Source organism: Brachycentrus maculatus, unplaced genomic scaffold (genome assembly GCF_059751285.1).
Source record: "Brachycentrus maculatus isolate JH-2025_06_01 unplaced genomic scaffold, ASM5975128v1 h1tg000104l, whole genome shotgun sequence".
NCBI lineage: Eukaryota > Metazoa > Arthropoda > Insecta > Trichoptera > Brachycentridae > Brachycentrus > Brachycentrus maculatus.
In genome coordinates this window covers 439,008-459,061 of record NW_028280858.1, presented here as the reverse complement: position 1 = coordinate 459,061, position 20,054 = coordinate 439,008, and the positions used below count along the sequence as shown (strand labels likewise).

Below are 20,054 nucleotides of genomic sequence, written 5' to 3'. Positions count from 1 at the left end.
GGCACTAAAGGCGGAGACTGACCGGAGCATTTCGTCGTAACAAAACATTGTAACATCGCTCGCAGCGAGCATGTTACGTTATGACGTTACGGCATTGCTGACTGACAGCGATCAGTGCTCGCTAGTGGCCTCGTGCTCAGTGTTGCCATATGTCACACCAAAAAATCTGAAAATCTGAATCAATAACCCAAAATCTGTATGAATCTTTGCAACATTGCATTTGGTACTGTAGTTAAAATGTCGGACGACGAAGACGTGATTCTTGGTTCTGTGATTTTAATAAATTACTGCTTACTCCAAATGAAGAAAAAAAAATATATAGTGCCAATCACCACAAATTCCCCGCAGTTTGGGGAATTTCTCACAGATTGGCAACCCTGTACTAACCTAAAATTGCATCCGACTTCGGATGGAGCATTCGGAACGAGCGGCGAGCAGCTCGGCTCGGTGTACTGACTGCCTGAATGCTCGCATCGTAACATGTTACGTTACGACGAAATGCTCCAGTCAGTCTCCGCCTTAAGACTTTCTCAGAGTGACAAATATACTAATGTTTTGTATGTTGCAGGATGTGGACCGGAAATATTCAGGAATGCTGCTGGAATGCAGTTATCTTGTCGATTACATGGATCTGGTGTTATTAGATGAACGGGAAACCTTAATAAACGATAACGTTCATCAGTTCTTCTTGGAATATTTTCCCAAGGTAATTAATTTTTCAGGTTTTTATGATTTTTTGATGATTGACTAAATCCTAAATGGTTGAAACATTAAAGTAGTTATAATGAAACCAAATGAATTTAAAACAGAGAAATAACCTGATTGAAACTATAGTATAACCACATTTTATACTTAAAACCACATTTTATACTTAACCACATTTTATACTTATAAGCTTCGATATTTTTGCTTATAGACTGAAATAGAGCTTGAATCGACAGGTCATATCGAAGAGTCTACTTGATTACCCCGTGAGGTACCGAGAGAGACCTCTCTGTAACATGATTTGAGAGGTTGTAGTAAATATCTCATCAGAAATGAAAAAGTTTGTTTTGAGAAGGGAATTCGGGAGTCTGGAAATTCACCTGTCATCAGTTGGTTTAAGTGATCCCATGATTAATAGACCATGTTTTTTCTGATTTTTGGAACCTCCATTTATGTATGTGTATTTTTATGTGATAGAGACCATACCCGGATATACCTATGCTCTATAATATCTTAAAAACAATCCCTCAAAGGTTTTGACCGAGTTTGAAGCTCGAAGCTTGTTAGCATCCATTGCCGTAATGTAAATGCGTGCAACATCTCCAGGTGGAAGGGTGCAAGGCCCTGAAGGCGGTGGGTGGACTGATCGCCGAGCTGGAGTCCAAGGGCGAGGAGGTGAGCACTACGGAGGGGCCGGCCCTCGGGGACATCAGGACGCTGCAGGTGCTGTTGCCGAAGGCCAAGCTCTCCCAGCGCGACCAGATGCTGGCCACCCTCAAGGCCACTCTACTCAACATCACCAAGAGGACAGCTCAATGTGAGCCCGACCAGGAAACTATTACAAGTAAGGAATTTCACGATATTTTTTCTTCTAGTTTCAATTTTCAGTCAATTTAATGACCCAACTCAGTGTTTAATACTACTAAAAAATATCTTAGTCGGTTTTTTTTTACTATTGTCACAATTTATTTATATACATATACATACAGTAAAACCACAATTATACTGCGGGTTAATTACTGCAACTAGGTAACTCGTAAGTAAGCTTATAATTATAACGAAAGATCATAGGTGGTTTCATAAATTGGTTTTTGTATTTTGAAAATATATAATAATATCCTAAAAATTCATCCTCATTTTCAGTGATGATATATTTGACACATAAAAACCAGAAAATAAAGCTTTATTTTACCTCCTTTGATTTTTAGCTTTAAATGATAAAAATCAAGGTTTCACTGAAAAATTACATTTATCCTCTTTGCAACTCTTTTACCAGTATTAAAAAAATACTATTTCCATATGATCTATTTTTTTTAGGTGCTGAAAAGGAAATTGAAAAAGTCAGCGTAGCGGTGGATGGTGATTGTTCGGAATCTCCGGGTGAGGCGGAGGGGGTGGAGGGCGCGGAGGGGGCGGAGGGGGCAGAGGCAATGGCTCTCGGGGAGGGGTCCCCGTCCCCGTCCCCATCCCTGTCCCCCTCGCCCGCCCTCACCCCGTCCCCGGTGCCGGCGCCCTCGTACTGCAGCATGCTGCACACGGCTGCGCAGCAGCTGCTGCAGATCATGGAGGACAACGCGTAGAGTGGGAGCGCCCTCACCCAGACTATCCGTACTGGTGCTTCTCAAGCAGCTAGTTTATCCACGTTCGTGTTAACTAGAAATAATTCCCAGAGACTCATTTTTACATATTAATGTCTCGTGTTTATGTGTGATACGTATCTTTGAAAGGATTGTAAATAGAGATGGATATTGAATGTCTATTAAAGTTTGAATTTAAGTAAAAGTAAGTTTGCGTTGTTTCTTTTTATTTGCTGTTGCGGCTACCATATCTTATTGTTGGTGTTTGAATAGGATAGTCCGCTTTTAACTTTATTTTCTGATAAAAAATATTAAATTTTTTGCTTTTGGGACTTTGATTAAGCGATTACGTTCGGGGATCGCTTCGCTAGCGAGAATAATAAGAATACATATTACTACAGTAGACTGGTAGGCAACCGTAATGCTCAATCTGTAGAGTGATCTGCCCATTAACAAACATGGTCATTCAAAATACTTGGAAATCATTCGATTTTCAGTTTAAAAAATGTCTGTGACTGATTATATTATTAATATATAGAAATTTAAAGTGTATTTAGATTGTAATATTGTGTTAAATATTTTGTAAAACCGATTATATAAAGCTTTATTTGTAATAGAAAGAATTCGCCCTTTTTTATTTGTGTACATTATAGTATGAATATTTTACCAATCACCGACCTTCGCATTGCTTATTTCTAAAGTTTCGCACTGAGTTTATACATTTCTAATGGTACAAGGGATAATATACGGTCAACTGAGACGACTCATCTTGCGGCTTGTAGTGATAAATTCTGTTCTGCCTGCCTAAGTACATATATATTAGGTATTGTTAATCTCATCGGATACAATAATATAATTATAATAGTCGATGCCTGCCACCTTTTTAACAATATTATTGTCTTGTTAAAAATTTTCATAATAATATATAATTTTATTGAATCTCCATTTGAGATAAAGAAATTACTAAAAATAATTTTTTATTTAAATTTTTATACCATTCCAAAATATTTGATAATTAAAAAACTTATCCGAGTTTGGTTTTTTCTAAAAGAAATTAAATTATGATAATTCGTCGGCATATTTTCAAAACTAAAGAATGCAATGCTACTGTAATGTATAACACATTTTCTTTTGTAAATGTGATGTTTCTATTACTGACCAAAATAAACCACATAAAAAATATGTATTTTTATTTACTCCAATCCAGCTTAGAACTTATCTTTTCTGATAATATTGAATTTAATGAGGTTGGAATCTTTCACATTAAAAAAGAGAATACGACTTTTTTTGTAAATTTTGCATCATGTTATTTAGGGTAAAAGTATAAGTCTGGAAACAGTGCAATTTGAACTCTTGTCTTTAGTTAATATGCAAAATAATGTTTTACAGTAAACGCAGGTGAATTAGGAAATGATAGAACCAAGATTGGTAAATATATCAGATTAAAAAAAACTTTTACTGGCTATTTTCATAAAGGGAAAAAACTTATGATTATTTTTTAATACATTCTTTTATTTATCTTAAATAGCAAAAATATCAGATGTTTTGTATAAAAATCATATGGTGGTCCATAATTCCCTAATGTTGTTTGAATTATAGTAAAATTAGAATTATCATCATATGAATGAACACTTAATTTTATATGTTGGGTGGAAAATAATATGAAACCTGTCTTAAGGTCCAGTAATCAATAATCCGCATCTTAATTTTCTTTAAATCCGGTAACATTTAACGTAATTGTTTTTTTCTTTTTTAAAACACCATTTTGGTATTGAAAAACTGAATTTTTCTTTGAAATAATTATGTGGGTTTTAAAAAAAATAGTTATTGAAAGGTAAAGAGTTATATAATTTTTTTTGTATATACAGGTTAGGTTAGGTTAGGTTGTGAAACCTCTATCTATCGTTTTTAAAGGGACCTATTGAAATAAACTATGAATGCGGGAAAACAATGAATGCGGGAAAACAATGAATGCGGGATAAAGAAGTCAATACACAAGGAGATACGATCGAGTAAAGATACCATCCTCCCAATCTGCATAACCATTAGTAGGTGGAAATTTCACGAATACAAGTTTTAGATGTTAATAAATGTATTTATTAAAAAAAAATACAAAGTTGAACAGAACCCAAAGATCTTCAGACCTCTTCTGCTATATCCATCACACAAGCTTTTGATAGTCTGTATCCCACACGTTGAAATATTGAGAAAGTTTAAAAAAAAAGTAAAAAAACAGACAAATTATATCAAATATGTAGCATAATTCAAACGATGAATGCGGTAAAATGATGGATAAAAACGATCGATGCGATCTATTTTTGTATGAAATGAATTCGGGGTAGAAGAAATAAACGACACATCCGGGTAAACGATTATTCGAGGAACGATAAATAGAGGTTTCACTGTATATTCTTAAAAAAAAACAAATGCCAATATATATTCTTTAAAAACAATTGGATGTGTAGACGTGTGGCCTCTCGCGCATCTGGCCACTTACTAAATTCTATGTTTGCGAGCAAGGCCTTAAGTCATTTCCTATAATTATAAATTATGAATATTTCCTGTTTGAATATTACAGTAGAACTGTAATTAATTTAAGATCAAGATAGGACTTACATGCAATTAATACAAATGTAGAAGAAAAAAAAGTGTGGTATACATTTTATTTGAGAAATACAAAATAAAACAATATTTTCACTATTATTTATTACACTGCTGAAGTTTATTTTTGATTGCACTAGGTAAAGAGTCTAAATTTTCAGTAGCACACTCGAGACAAAACGTTTTTACATAGAAAATACTACACTCTTTTCCCAAGCAAAACATTCTATTGCAAGAACAGCAGTCGTTCCCAACAACTAGTATCTGCCCGCGGCCGCTTTCACTAAAAGGGTCTTTCAATACGTAACTTTCTTCTTTCAGCATTATTTCCTTGGCAAAAGGAGGTTTTTTTCCTTTGTAGTGAACATTTTCACGCATTTTACATTTAAAACACTCAAACATTATCAAGTTATTTTCGGGCTTTTCATCGCTTTGGCCATCTTTTTGTGTTGGTTCCATTTTAAATCTGAAATAACAAAATGATATTTAAATTGGTCAATAAATTACAGTTATTTGACTATCTCAATGTACAGGTGTACCTGACATGGTGGGTTCTGAATATTTATACGATCAGAAAGAAATACATCAGAAGTGTCTGGTAGATTATTTGTCTTGAGTCAAGGTGTTCTTTTCCTTAGGCGCTTCAGCGGGCCACCAGTGTGGGCGGTAAGTTTTTGCATTATGTCCCGATATATTAAGAGAGGGCACCTCTAACGCTTGAGCTACTCTCAGCAACCCGAGCCCCACTCTGTCCATTGCTCCTCTAACTTTTCCAATCGACGTTTTACTGTCGTTTGGACTGTAAACGCCGGTTTCATTGGGTATTACGGAATTTAAACAGTTTTCAAAAATGATAGGCATCAGTCTCTTTCTAACGACGCCTGTGTGATGTGTTCTAGCTGTGAGTTCTTGTCCGATGTAACAGCCTTTGTGAAAACTAACACCGTGGAGGAAGTCTGCGTTGGCTTCTAAAGGAAAGCAATTTCCAGGGGGAAGGTCGTGCACCCCTTCTCCAACCCCCAAGTGGTAGCGGTATGTTCTATACAAATCTTCATCAGTCTGTTGAACATTTTCAACATCCAATGTTTTTATAATACATTCGCGATTGACCGAAGAGTCGCATAGTATTCTTGTACCTAGTAAATTTGTTCTGGGATCTTTGTACAGCTGGAGATTCTCTTTTGTGTCAAATTTCGGATTTGGATTGCTGCTACTCAAAGATTCAAGTTTAGTATGATCTACCGAATTCAATGTCGACTTAAATAAAACCCAGATATTATAAGAATGGACATCTATATCGATTCTTCTTTTGACCTTGAACATTTTAAGATGCTTTTGAAAAATGCTTATTACTGTACTATCACATTCTATGAGAAAAGTCTTCGGATCTTCTGTTCTGTAGATTATCGAATCGTACACAACTCTTCCTTTGGTATTTAAAAACATGGAGTACATACTTCCGGCTCCATCTTCTAGATGTCTCATGTCGTTAGTTATGAGACCTTGTAAATACGGGACAACTTCCTCGCCAGTAACTCCGATGAGACTTCGGTTCTCCAACCGTTGCAATACATTTTTGTTATTATGCAAGGAAGTCGTACTCAAACGTCGTTTTGCAAAATTATTCAAAAAAATGCTTTTGAAATTATTTATTACCTTTATAGAATAATACATCACTTATAAGATTTGTTCGGTATTTGAAAACACTGAAATGACTCGCTCCGGACACAAAATAAAACCAAAATAAAACAAATCTTTTTGTCAAATGTGACAGTTAATATTTGTAACTGCCAGATTAAAAAATAAAACATTGCCATATAAAATAAATATTAAGTACCTACCCTAAAATAAACATTACTTAATAGCCATAAATGTATTTCTGTCAGCTGTACGTATCATCGACATCGTTTTCGAGCTGGATATTTTTATTTTTGAATACTCGACGACTTGACGTTTCCCGGGTTCTGTTTTTTTTTTGTTATATAAAATTGGCGATATGTAAAAATAGAGATTATGGCTCAATTATTGCTATTGTTTGCCGGAGTGCATTTAATTTACTGTCCTTTTACAAAAGTGGAGGAAAGTTTTAATATCCAGGCAATGCATGATATCTTGTATTATAGACATAACCTTTCGCTGGTATACATTTCTATTTTTAACACGGCACATAGATATCGCTGAAGTATTGTGAAGAATAAATGTTGTTTATTTTTTCACAGTACGATCACCATGAATTTCCGGGTGTAGTTCCGAGGAGCTTCCTGGGTCCTTTGATTATTTCTGCTCTCTCTTCACCTGTTGTATTTTTAGTCCAACTTTTAGAAATAAATAAGTTTTGGGCCCAGTACATAGGTAACGGAGTTTGACAAATTGTATATTTAGTTATTTATTTATTGAATTGTTCCATAATGTGTGAAAAATTATAAAACTTTCAGTTCGATTTTGCCTGGCAGCGTGTGTTATCATATCCTGGTGTCGACTAAGAGACAGTTTGAGAACAATATTCGGAGGAACATTTAGTTGGTGGTTTACAGCATTAACTGTTACCCAGTACCATTTCATGTTTTATCTCAGCCGACCTTTGCCAAATATAATTGCGCTCCCACTAGGTAATTACTACAGAAATTGATTGTATATGCCATTAAATTATAATTAATATTCGAGTTAGCACCGTGCCAATTTGATGTGGTGCTCTTTGCACCATTTAGGTGCCGATACGGGTCTAAGGAAAAAATAATTTTACAACATTAAATACAAAAATATAATCTTGTTTAGAAGATTTTCTGCATATTCCAGTGCTGCACTGAACCTTATAGTGCAGAAAAGTATGCATCAGGTATTTAGAAGAGGAATTCACAGTGATTTTCGAACAAGTATATAGCCAACTCAATAAAATATAAAGAAATGGTACTAATTGTCAATATTATCGCTATACATATGTGTGTACATGTACTTGTTTGTCAAATCCTTTGCTTTCCTCACCTAAATACCTTGCTGCATGTTAGTTTGTGCCCATCAGATCTGTCACATTAAATTTGTGCGATGTGACCACCCTATTTTCACTTTTGACCGTGCTATATCTACCGCTTCTCATACTCTGATTTGGTTTTATATTTCAGTACTCTTGGCATTAGAGAACTGGGTGAAAGGAAAACATACACACTTTATTTGTATATCCGGAGCAGCTATTATTATATTTAGAGCGGAGGTTGCTTTACTCTTGGGACAATTCTTACTTTATGACCTTTATTTGAAAAGGATTTCATTTCTCAGGTAAAATATTTGTACGCCTAAATAATATTGATATATTTGTTTCCTTTTACTGCACCTAATTCTGTTTTTACACAGGGTAATGTATATTCCTGTAATAATATGTAAAAAAATATATAGCAGCAATTATAATAAAAAAAATTAACGCACTCAAAATATAGATATGTGGATACATAAATTGAAGAAAAAAGTGTTTTTGAAGTTTAAGTTTACAAAAGTTGAACAAAAAAATATATGTAAAAAGAGTATCACATTATTTTGTAAGACTGTGTTGTTTAAAAATTATGTTAAAATAGACTAAGGTATATTTTGTACACTTTTGTATGTGTATTTATAAAAAAATAACTAGTTTAAATATAATTAAAATTCATTATAAAAGAAATATGTTACATTTAATGTTTGTTTGCCTGTGACAAAATGTCTGCTATAAATATGTTATTTTACGTTGCATAATTATATTTTCATACATACTTTCTTTTATTTCAGATTATTAAAAATTTCCATTCCAGCAGCTTGTGTTTTAGTTACAATAACAGTGGCCGTTGATTCTATATTTTGGTCTCGTTTGACTTGGCCAGAAGCGGAGGTCTTTTGGTTTAACACTGTGCTTAATAAGAGTTCCCAGTGGGGAGTATCCTTTTTGCTTTTGTTCAATCACTAAGCCAAGTAACACTAGCACTACCCTGTTTCTAGAACATACTTTGACACATAAAGTTAATGTTCTTTTATTACTTTGGTATTACGAAATTAGCAGTCGTAAAAATGGCTAAAAATACACAGCTGCAGATTTATAAACCTTGATTTATAGATCTTGACAACCCATTGATGTTCTGATGCCCAAGTAAAAGAGAACATATTGTTTTATTTAAACTTCTCTATCTGAAATTCTACCACTTGTGAAAAAGTATAAATTTTACACTTTCCCTGAGTTTGGAATGAATACAATACTATTCCACCGCGTAAAATGGAAAAAAAAGTCCTGACTACAATTAATGCATAAACTTCCCTATGGAATTGACGATACACAATGTAAAAATGTTGATTTGTATTTATACCAGTGAAATTTACACAACTCGGTAAAATTTACACTTTTCATCCTGCATCATGCTAAAGCAAAGTACTTCTCTAACCCCTAAAGGGAATATAATGCTGAAAATTTTTATACTTAGGGTAATAACATGATTGCTCGTACAAATTTGCATTTCTGTTATTTGAGGTTTTCCTTAACATTTGGATAAGACATCACCATTCCTGTGGTATTGGTATTCTGCCCTACCTCGAGGTTTGGGCCCGAGTCTATTGCTGATTCCGATCGGAGCCTATTTTGACAGAAGAACTTTAGCATTTTTGGTACCATCAGTCATCTTTGTAACTTTATTTTCCTTGTTACCACACAAGGAACTCCGGTTTATTATTTATGTTTTCCCCCTTTTCAATATTTCTGCGGCCGCTGCTTGCAATTACATGTGAGTCTCAATATTGCAATATGAGTGTGATTTCTCCTGTATGGGTGTTTAATCTCGGGAATGAAAATTTTGCACATTACATTGTAGGTGGGAGCGGAGAGGAAAGACAGTTTTATTTGCGACACTTTCATGGGGTGCTGTGGGTTGTCTGTTGGGAAATATTGTCCTGTTACTAGCTTTCCTGACCGTGGCTGGTGTTAATTATCCCGGAGGCACTGCTGTATCAAGGTGATTACCCAAAATATTATTTAAGTTTTAATTATTCTGATTTTTACAATATATTTTAAATAAATGGACCTTTGGCAGATTGTTATACATGTATGTTTGTTATTGTTTTCCAGATTCCATCGACTTTTAAAAGGACAACCATTTATAAATGTTCATATAGATAACTTGGCGGCGCAAACTGGCGTTACAAGATTCACCCAATTAAACGATAACTGGATTTATAACAAAACTGAACACCTTCAGCCTGAGGATTTGTACAGATTTTCTCATTTAATAATTGAAGGTAAGAGCAAATACTCTTCTAAATTAAAACCTTTCATCGAAACCCACGCAGTCCTGGATTCTATCGAAGGATTTTCGCACATCAACTTCAATTACCAGAGCATTCCACCATTCAAAGTGAGAACAAAACCTTATTTGTTCATTTTGGAAAGGATATCTTGGAGAGATGAACCTCTCAATATGGATCTAGAACTTCCAGAACATTTCAAACATCTTCGTGATATAGAATTTGGCGACAATTCTATGGAAGAAATGACAGATCAGTTTGAAGATGACATTTCGCAGGATGGAGAGAGTTCAGATGATGAAGTCAAGGAGCCTGTAGAAACTACTCCGGATACAACTGTTCATGTTCGAGATAATATCAAAAACATTATCGAAAAATATAAGGATATTGATGAATTGGATGATGAAGATGTCAAGTTGCCAGGCTTGCTAACCAAAGACATAAACGAGACTCAAGCCGGCAGTAATGAGTATCCGCGAAAACAACTACGAAAAAAGTGGCCGTCGGAAAAGGCCAAAAAGAAATTAATGGCTTCGGCAAAACAGAAACTTAAGGAACTTATTATAAGCCATAAACAGCAGACCATTCATCAGCACATCCTCACTAAAGTAGATGACTCTGTACCCAAGAAACTGAATGTGGAAACGAAGAAAGAATTCAAAAGTGTGGATACTTTCAAAGATAACGGAGGTAGCGGTGTAGACAAATATACGCATCACGCAGATTCAGAAGGGGTAGGAGATTCGACATTAAAAGAAAACGATTTTAAAAATTATCTTCAAAATACTTCCATTCAAGAAATCGTGGACGAAGTATTGAAAAAATTATTGGAGAAGAAACACGAAAGCGAAGATGTCTCGGATATAAAAAATATGGAAATTGCCGAACAAAGAGTCGCCATACAGCAGATAGTAGAAGAAATAATCAATGAAAAATATCAAAACTTCACCTTATTCATTCAGCAGAAGGAATACCACGGGACTACGGGGAGTGGAAGTGGACAAGTCTCAGATAGTGCAGATCCTGAAGTGGAGATGGTAGAAGAACCCTATATGGAGGAAAACTTTGATCAGAACTTCTATGATGATTTTAATGAATGAAAAATATATCAAAATCATAAATGGCCAATATTTTCAGTTGTATTATATGTATTTGACACTGTGATGCCTATTATTACAACTGCCTTGACTGAACAATCTGTGTTTTAGAACTGAGGTTTATAATCTGTGCATATAGTTATCTATTGTACATTTTGTAGCATTAATGATATGATATAAAATGACCATACTAAGGACAGGTATTAGATCATTAGGTATTGGGTCACGCCAAAAATTATTGCAATTTCAATGCATTTTGTGTGATTTCTTTATGTGCCAGAACAAAAGCATAATATCCAGGTATAATAGCATACCCGGATAATATCCGATATACGAATTTTCGATCTTACGATATTAAATATAAATATATATATAAATATTTTTTTATCAAAATTCATTCTTATAGAAATATGTTGATTTTTAAAAAAAATTATACAACTTTTTTTTTCAAGATGCTTATTTTAATTTTTTTTTTTTAATAAATACAATAATGTATCTACATCATTTCAAAATGGATCAATAATTCTTTAAGATTTATGATGTTTTAATTTATTTTTGGGGATAGGTGTTTATATTTTTACCAACTTACGCGTGAAGAATATCAATATAGGAAAGCGAAAAAAACATTAGTGGCACATACATAATATGTGTTAAAATCATATATGTAAAAATCAGATATGTGTAAAAATCAGTTATGTGTAAAAATCCTAAATTTAAAATGGCTTATGATCAGGGAAACAAATAAGTGATTTTTTAGAGTACTTCCAGTTTTTTGAAGGTTAAAATAAAATTACCAAAGATAATATTAATATGTTCAATAATACATACTATGTTCACTTCCTAAAAACAGTGAAAATTTTTTAAATATCATTACATATTTGTCTCTCCTAAGCGAAAAAAACATTTGGCTTTTTGGTTTTACAATTGTTTCGCTCGTACATAAATTATAATCTACAGTTTTGTTACAAATAAAATAAAACACGCAGCTTGAACCAGTTGAGATCACTTCCAGCTGCCGCAGTTAGGTTAGTATTTTGCAGTTTTGATACGAAAAATTCCACGCACATGGCTGTTTTGAGCAGTCAGCATACAGTCAACTTGCGAGTGACTGCACGCTGACTGTTTGCTGCCTTGTTTTGAGTTTGAGACAGCTAGCTCACTGCGTAGTAGGAGAAGCTAAAAGCATTCAGTCCTGACTATGCAGCAGTCGACAATCAGTTTGACAATAAAACAATTAGTCGATCCTGACTGCTTCAAGCTGCTAGTGTATGCTTGCAGAAGCACTTAATCTCCGATTTGCAAGATGGAGAATCTTTTCGTTTTCCAGCGTTGTTATATTATATTAGTTTATTTGTGGTATTGTCCTTTTTATACGCATATATTTTGTTTTTATTACAACTCTATATTGTAGCTTGTACATAGTTGAACCACATTTAGTCGCCGTGGTTGCATTTAGCTCAACATGTATTTCTTACTACATATACAATATTTTAACTTAAAAACAGTACATCATTTGTGAAATATTTAACAAAACTTGCTTTGTTGATTGCTCAATGATTTTTTATTAGTGTATAATAATTAATTGCATTTTCCATTTTACTTATAAAACAGGCATTTTATACCCTTTTGCTGTGTAAATTACTTTATTTTATTTAGGCTATTACTAACCAATAAGATACTATTGTAATTTTATATTTATATTTTATTAAAAATTTTATTATTGAAATCTTTGAAAAATGTATATATCATAGTCGTACAGGAGAAAGTGACCAACTAACAAAACGTAAAATGTTCAGGAGGGCCATTTAAGACACTTTAGCTTATCAAGAAAATAAACATCAATGCAGTTAATCATTTTTAACAAGTAAATATATTATACTTCCTAGTTTAAAATCCTTAGGAATTTTTTTCAGGGCAATATTATGCTAGTAAGAGACATCAGATAGTCAATGATCACGTTTTTGTAAAAAAATGCACTTGGTCACTTTCTCCTGTATGACTACAATATATTTGTGTTCTTATGATATACACAAATACATATTTCAATTCAATACTATTTTCAGGTAAGCCTGTTTTTCTGATTGTTTTTGAAAATAGGAACCAGTTAGTTTGTGAGGTCTAAATAAAGAGCTCCTGACTCATAGTTCGCGGTTCTTCTACGAGATTATAACCACTCATTATCTAATGTGTTGAAATTCGACGGTCATATTCATGATTAATTCTACTCCATTTCCTGAGTTATTAAAAGTAGTGAAAATTGGCAATGATTTAAATACATTTATCAATTTGGAAATACAATGTGGTATATTTTCTTTAAAAAATTACTATTTTTCAAATATTACAAAACCATTGCGTTAAGGAAATACAACCCCCGTAAAATACGGTCACTCTTTTGTTGAAACATGTTTGAAAACAAATAAATATATTACACTATATTTATTATTAGTTTTTCTTGAAACAGAAATGTTATGTCTTACTTTGTTTTCTTTTTTAACCTATAATGTTTTTTGCTAGTCGAAAAACTAGCTTATAATATTTTAAAATCAGCTTATAATATTTCTTTGGGTATATATTCTTTGGGTATAAATAAATATTTTAAAATTGTACAAAAAGTACTGTAATTTTTTTTTGTTTACAAATTTAAATGTTGCGAGTGAATTAAAATAAGGTTTTTTTTTCATCAATTTTTAATACAAATGTTCCGAAACAATTAATTTTCACTTTTTTCCTGTTTTATCATTTAAATGTCTTAATAATATGATAATCTAAGATGTTAAGTTAAGGCCGATTTATTTATTACCATTTCAATGAAGATGCTTGTTGTTTATTTTTTTAAGATTGGTTTTAATATTAAATTTTGTTTGAATAAATTATAAAACATGTTTTTTCTTTCATTTTTATATGCAGTGAAGCTTTGCCAAACTTCAACCCTGCTTAAACTGATGATCGCAGTTGTATGATGTTGCCCCTGAATTAAATAATAAAAAAATATATTTTTATAATTTAATTCAGGGGCAGACTTCGGTTGATTTTTTAAAATTATTAAACTCAGTTGTTTTATTTTTCTCTAATCATTTGATGAAAAATTAAACAAAAATGAAAAATATAAAATGCTAAATTATTTTGTGTTTTATTTTTCACAAAAAATTAGTTTTATTGTCCAAAAGTACAAACACAGCATTAATTTGACTCCCTGTGTTTTTTATTGTTTCAATTCCTTAAAAATGAAACTGTTAATATTACTAAAATTAAATAAAAGAGATGAATAATATGTTGTAATATATATTTTCAATAAATTATGGTAAATAAACTGTTATAGTACATTTTGCAGGAAAAAATCAAATACTCCTTACTCACTATTGAACTGAGACACCGTAAGGTCATCTCCAGCAATTATAATAATACTTTTATAACAGGCAATTTCATATTATGTGTTGGGTATCCAACATCTTATTGCTATAAATAAAAATAATTTATGAAGTATCATTTTAACAACAATAAACTAACCATGAGGTTTTAATGCGCATGAGAAACTTCCTAAATCCTTTGTATATTCTAATAAAATTACTGAATGATCAAAAATATCTAATCAAGTGTTAAGAAAATAAAAGTAATTTTGCAGTATAATAAAACTTTTTTAAGCTACAGAATTCTGTTAACAATTTTTTTTACTAAAAAATGATAAAAATTTATTCAATTATACAAGTTGAAGTTATAATATACTTTGGGAATTGTGGCTTATTTTCACCATATATAACAAAAAAGGAATCAACTCAAAGGAGTTACGTATCAATGGATTTTTGCCAACATAAAATTATATTAAAAGAAGAAAAAAAATAATTTTACAATGAATTTTTATTTTTTAAGTAGCATTTCAAATCAATATTTAATTGATCTAAAACAAATTAAATACAGAAAGATTTTTTTCTAGGCTGCTGCCATAAAGCACAAGCCAGGAATTACTTCCTCTAATTATTTTTACAAATTACTCTATAAAAAGGAGTGTTGTTTTCTATAAGTGCCAAATATAGCGAACATTGATATAATTTTTTGATTAGCGAAAAGATAAAAATGAGTACTGCATTATACTAATCGATTGTGTTTCTTTCCACAAATTACTACTATTCAAAATAGCTTATAATTACTTTTTATTTTACACTGCTGTTAGGCAGCAATGTAAAAAAGTAAGCGCATAAATCCTGCTATGTAAATACTAAAGCATAAACATTTATAATACAAGTGATAAGTTTATAAAGTTTTGCCAAATTAAACAACCAAAATGGTCCACGAGGAAAAAAAATATTGCTATAATCAGTCTCAGCAGAAAAACAAAGTAATGTACATAAATTTAAGATTAATATTATAAAAAAAATATGTATAAATATATATATATATATATATATATATATATATATATATATATATATATATATATATATATACATATATATATATATATATATATATATATATATATATATATATATATATATATATATATATATATATATTTATGTATATAAGCCATATACACATATAATGAAACATGTAATACAAATTTTTCATAAATTTAAATCATGTGGGTGTTGATTGTTAGTGTATTCAGTGGACACAAGAGGATTCACTGGCGGGTTTATAGCTAAGAGATCCCATTTGTGTCTTCATTATGCAAATATTTAGACTTTGCATTTCTTTGTGATTTCTCTTAGATTCTATAAAAGTACTATCTGCCCTCTGATCTAAACATCTTTAAAACGTATAAACCTTCATAATAGTCTGTTCTTATTTGGATGGAAGTTATTGCTATGTAGGAATAAGCCCGCCTATATCCACAAATTAGAGTAAATAAATAAATTGATAAAAATCATTTCATTATATGTGTATGGAACTTTGTTTAAATTATTACGCAATGAAAATGTTTCAAGCATAAAAAAACTATACAGCAATATTTATACAAGTTTTATGGAATATAAAGTTCTGGAAATATTGCTGTTATAATGATGGAAGACATGACAAGCTGGAAGAATATATCATATTAAATATGATTGTGTTAAACTATCGCAAACAAAACGACTCATTCCAATCAAATTCATCATTGATGTGTCATCAGCGTAAATCTAATTTATCATAAATCTGCTTTATCAAGTTATTATAAACGTTTCAATTTAAAATACCCAAATTGTAGACTTTTACAGTTATAATACATTTCAATTGAAAAATACTGTGGTTAATTTTTATTTTATTTTGAAAGATAAATATTAAATGTATTAAAAGTTTTGATAAAAGGTGTCATATTAATGACACCTTTTTATTAAAATTTAAAATTTAATAAAAAGGTGTCATTAATACAAGTGATAATATGATAATGAAAATACAAACAAAAAAATACAACCTATTCTGGCTACAGTTGCTTAACAAGCAAAAAATACAACCTATTCTGGCTACAGTTGCTTTACAAACAAAAAATACAACCTATTCTGGTTACAGTTGCTCTACAAAACTGATTCTGGCTACAGTTGCTTTACAAACAAAAAATACAACCTATTCTGGTTACAGTTGCTCTACAAAACTGATTCTGGCTACAGTTGCTTTACAAACAAAAAATACAACCTATTCTGGCTTTAGTTGCTCTACAAACAAAAAAATACAACATATTTTGGCTACAGTTAAAGCAACTGTAAAGCACAAACAAAAAATACAACTTTTCTGGCTACAGTTGCTTTACAAACAAAAAATACAACCTATTCTGGCTACAGTTGCTTTACAAACAAAAATACAACCTATTCTGGCTACAGTTGCTTTACAAACAAAAAATACAACATATTTTGGCTACAGTTGCTTTACAAACAAAAAATACAACATATTTTGGCTACAGTTGCTTTACAAACAAAAAATACAACTTTTCTGGCTACAGTTGCTCTACAAACAAAAAAATACAACATATTTTGGCTACAGTTGCTTTACAAACAAAAAATACAACTTTTCTGGCTACAGTTGCTTTACAAACAAAAAATACAACTTTTCTGGCTACAGTTGCTTTACAAACAATAAATACAACATATTTTGGCTACAGTTGCTTTACAAACAAAAAATACAACTTTTCTGGCTACAGTTGCTTTACAAACAAAAAATACAAACTTTTCTGGCTACAGTTGTTTTACAAACAAAAAATACAACCTATTCTGGCTACAGTTGCTTTACAAACAAAAAATACAACCTATTCTGGTTACAGTTGAGAGCACTCCTACCATTTAAAGTATAATGTTAAAGTAATTTTTTATATGGACGAATCTTAAATGCACTAAGCAAAATATTTAGTTTTTAGATTTGAGCGTATAAAGTAGGTACATTTTTATTAATTCAAGCTTTCCTTTTCTCAGATAAATCGTCAATGACTACAATTCTATCGAAAAATTCAACAACATTTTTGCTTTAAAATATACTTTTAATATAGTTGATAATTTAACAAACAAAAATAAATCTCAAAGTACAAAACTTTGGCTAGTGTAGTTTATGAAGCGAAATGTCCACTAATATTATGATGGCACATAATCAAATAACTCAAAACAAACAAAACAGGCATTTTTCTCTTCAGAAATTTGCATTATTTCTTGCGGTTCGAAATTCAATAAAACTTGTTAACTCACTGTAAGTATGATACATAAAATCCTCTGCTTGTACTTAAAAATAAAAAAATAAACTTTAAAAGATTAAAAGTAAAAGTAGGTATGTAATAAAAGCTTTACTATACATTTTTAAAAGTGTTAGTTCATAATTTCATAATAGGGTCGTTTAAAAATCAGAGTATATTTTTAATATTCCAAAAATTGTTAAAATAAAAAGTATGTTTACATACATATTTTTTTATTGAAAATGATGTCATGTCGCTCACTCCTTTCAAGAACGTCATAAATCAAAATTTGTCAATTTTCAGTTGTGCATGTTTTCGGAATGCCCTAAAAATGTACTATATCCCAGCAAAAGCAGCATTTTTTAAATTAATATTTACCCGTTATAGGGCAGAAAGTGTTGTTTTTGCATTTTGAAGAAAAGGTATTGTTTAATTACTTTTTTTAAATAAACTTAATATTTTTCAAATAGAAAACAAACATTCATAATTTACCTAAAAAGATCTGTTGCACAGTAAAAAGTTCAATAAATGGCTTGATATTTATTTTAAATACATTGTATTATATTTTTAAACTTTAAAAACGTTCTCCTGAAAAATCAAGTTTTTTGATTTACGACGTTCTTGAAAGGAGTGAGCGATGTGTTGCGAGTAATTACTCACATATATCAATGTGTAAGAAATTATGAAGTGTAATTACACTATCGCAATTTCTTTTCAAAAGCCAAAATTCCACGTGAAATGTAAATTACAACTACTGACATGTCAATTTTTTTAAAGTAATTTGATACATCTAGTGGTGGGATTCAGTCGGTTCAGACCGGTTCGCTATACCTAGCGTGGTGCCTAAAGTTTTTAGAGTTCGCCAAACTGGTCCTTAACCCTTTGTTGTCACACAGTATTCCGATTGAGATCAAATTGTGGAAAAATTGTGCGAATTCAATCAACTTTTCCATTATGAAATTGATATTAATGATTTCCGCGACTATATAGAAAATGTTTTGAAAAATCAACATAGTCACGACATTTCAAGATCTATCCAAAAAGCCAAAAATATAACCAGTACTGTTGCAGTTAGTTCGGCAGAGGCAGAAAGAGGATTTTCTGCAATGAATATTATATATTCAGATAAAAGAAGTCGCCTTATTATTAATAATGTAGCTAATTTGATGACGATTGATTTGATAGGTCTCCCAAATCTAAATACCTGGGACCCAGTTCCATCAGTACAAACTTGGTTAAGAAAATGTAACCACACAGCTGATGACACTAGGATTAAAAAAGGAAAATCAAAGCATGTAGACGACAACCAAAAGACAATTTGGAAGTATTTTAATAAAACTGACTGAATTATTTTTTAGCTATTTTCTTTTATGTACACTGTTCATTATTATTATTTTTTATAGTAGTTATATCATAGTTATTTTTCATGTAGGATGTAGATACCTACTTTGTTACAGAGCTTGTATATATCGCTCACTCCTTTCAAGAACGTCATAAATCAAAAATCGTCAATTATCAGTTGTGCATGTTTTCGGAATGCCCAGAAAATGTACTTTATCCCAGCAAAAGAGGCATATTTTTAACTTAATTTTTACCCGCTAGAGGGCAAAAAGTGTTGTTTTTGCATTTTGAAGAAAAGGTATTGTTTAATTATTTTTTTAAATAAACTAAATATTTTTCAAATGGAGGAAAAACCGTCAGGTTTTACCTAAAAAGATCTGTTATACAGTAAAAAGTTCAATAAGTGGCTTGATATTTATTTTTAGTAAATTGTATTATATTTTTAAACCTTAAAAACGTTCTTCTGAAAAATCAAGTTTTTTGATTTATGACGTTCTTGAAAGGAGTGAGCGATATGTATATTATGATTTATGTTCTACAACATTGTTACATTACTTTTAATTGACTTTTAAATCTGTACTCACTATTATAATTGGAGCATTCTCAGTTGCTCTGTGAATGTTCTGTTTATATGCACAGTAAAAAACAAATAAATGTATAAATGTAAAAATTATTTTTTTAAAGGGGGGGAGGGGGAGGGGTAGTACCTAAAGGGTGAACCGGTTCTTGAAAATTTTGAATCCCATCACTAGATACATCCATATTTCAAACCCACTAAGGAATTTTAATTAACATCATATTAAAAATAAACAAAATAAAATAAATACACATACTCATTGTAATTTTTTG

At 31.3% G+C, this 20,054-nt stretch overlaps 2 protein-coding genes and 1 long non-coding RNA gene across 6 annotated transcripts in view; 2 read left to right on the top strand and 1 right to left on the bottom strand.

The window, feature by feature from the left end:
• The window catches only part of puf (ubiquitinyl hydrolase 1 puf), a 44,602-nt gene extending 41,823 nt beyond the window's left edge, over positions 1–2,779 (top strand). For all 4 annotated transcript variants that reach the window (XM_088258780.1, XM_088258779.1, XM_088258778.1 and 1 more), the window contains exons 53-55: positions 569–706; positions 1,312–1,549; positions 2,023–2,779. In XM_088258780.1, coding sequence (XP_088114906.1) covers positions 569–706; positions 1,312–1,549; positions 2,023–2,285 — 639 coding nt within the window. In that variant the 3' untranslated portion in view covers positions 2,286–2,779. The remainder of the gene's footprint in view (positions 1–568; positions 707–1,311; positions 1,550–2,022) is intronic.
• A 2,152-nt stretch (positions 2,780–4,931) lies between these two features.
• On the bottom strand, positions 4,932–6,652 carry LOC148310190 (uncharacterized). The gene is made up of 2 exons (XR_015837423.1): positions 5,423–6,652; positions 4,932–5,349 (listed from the first exon to the last, which is right to left on the bottom strand). It is a non-coding gene; the product is annotated as an uncharacterized LOC148310190 (long non-coding RNA).
• A 148-nt stretch (positions 6,653–6,800) lies between these two features.
• On the top strand, positions 6,801–11,375 carry LOC148310189 (dol-P-Man:Man(7)GlcNAc(2)-PP-Dol alpha-1,6-mannosyltransferase-like). Its single transcript, XM_088258785.1, has 8 exons — positions 6,801–7,022; positions 7,103–7,235; positions 7,319–7,492; positions 8,003–8,156; positions 8,640–8,784; positions 9,393–9,619; positions 9,707–9,847; positions 9,961–11,375. Exons 1-8 carry the CDS (start codon positions 6,897–6,899, stop codon positions 11,234–11,236), a joined length of 2,376 nt encoding a protein of 791 aa, XP_088114911.1. The 5' UTR covers positions 6,801–6,896; the 3' UTR covers positions 11,237–11,375.
• The last annotated feature ends 8,679 nt before the right edge of the window (positions 11,376–20,054 follow it).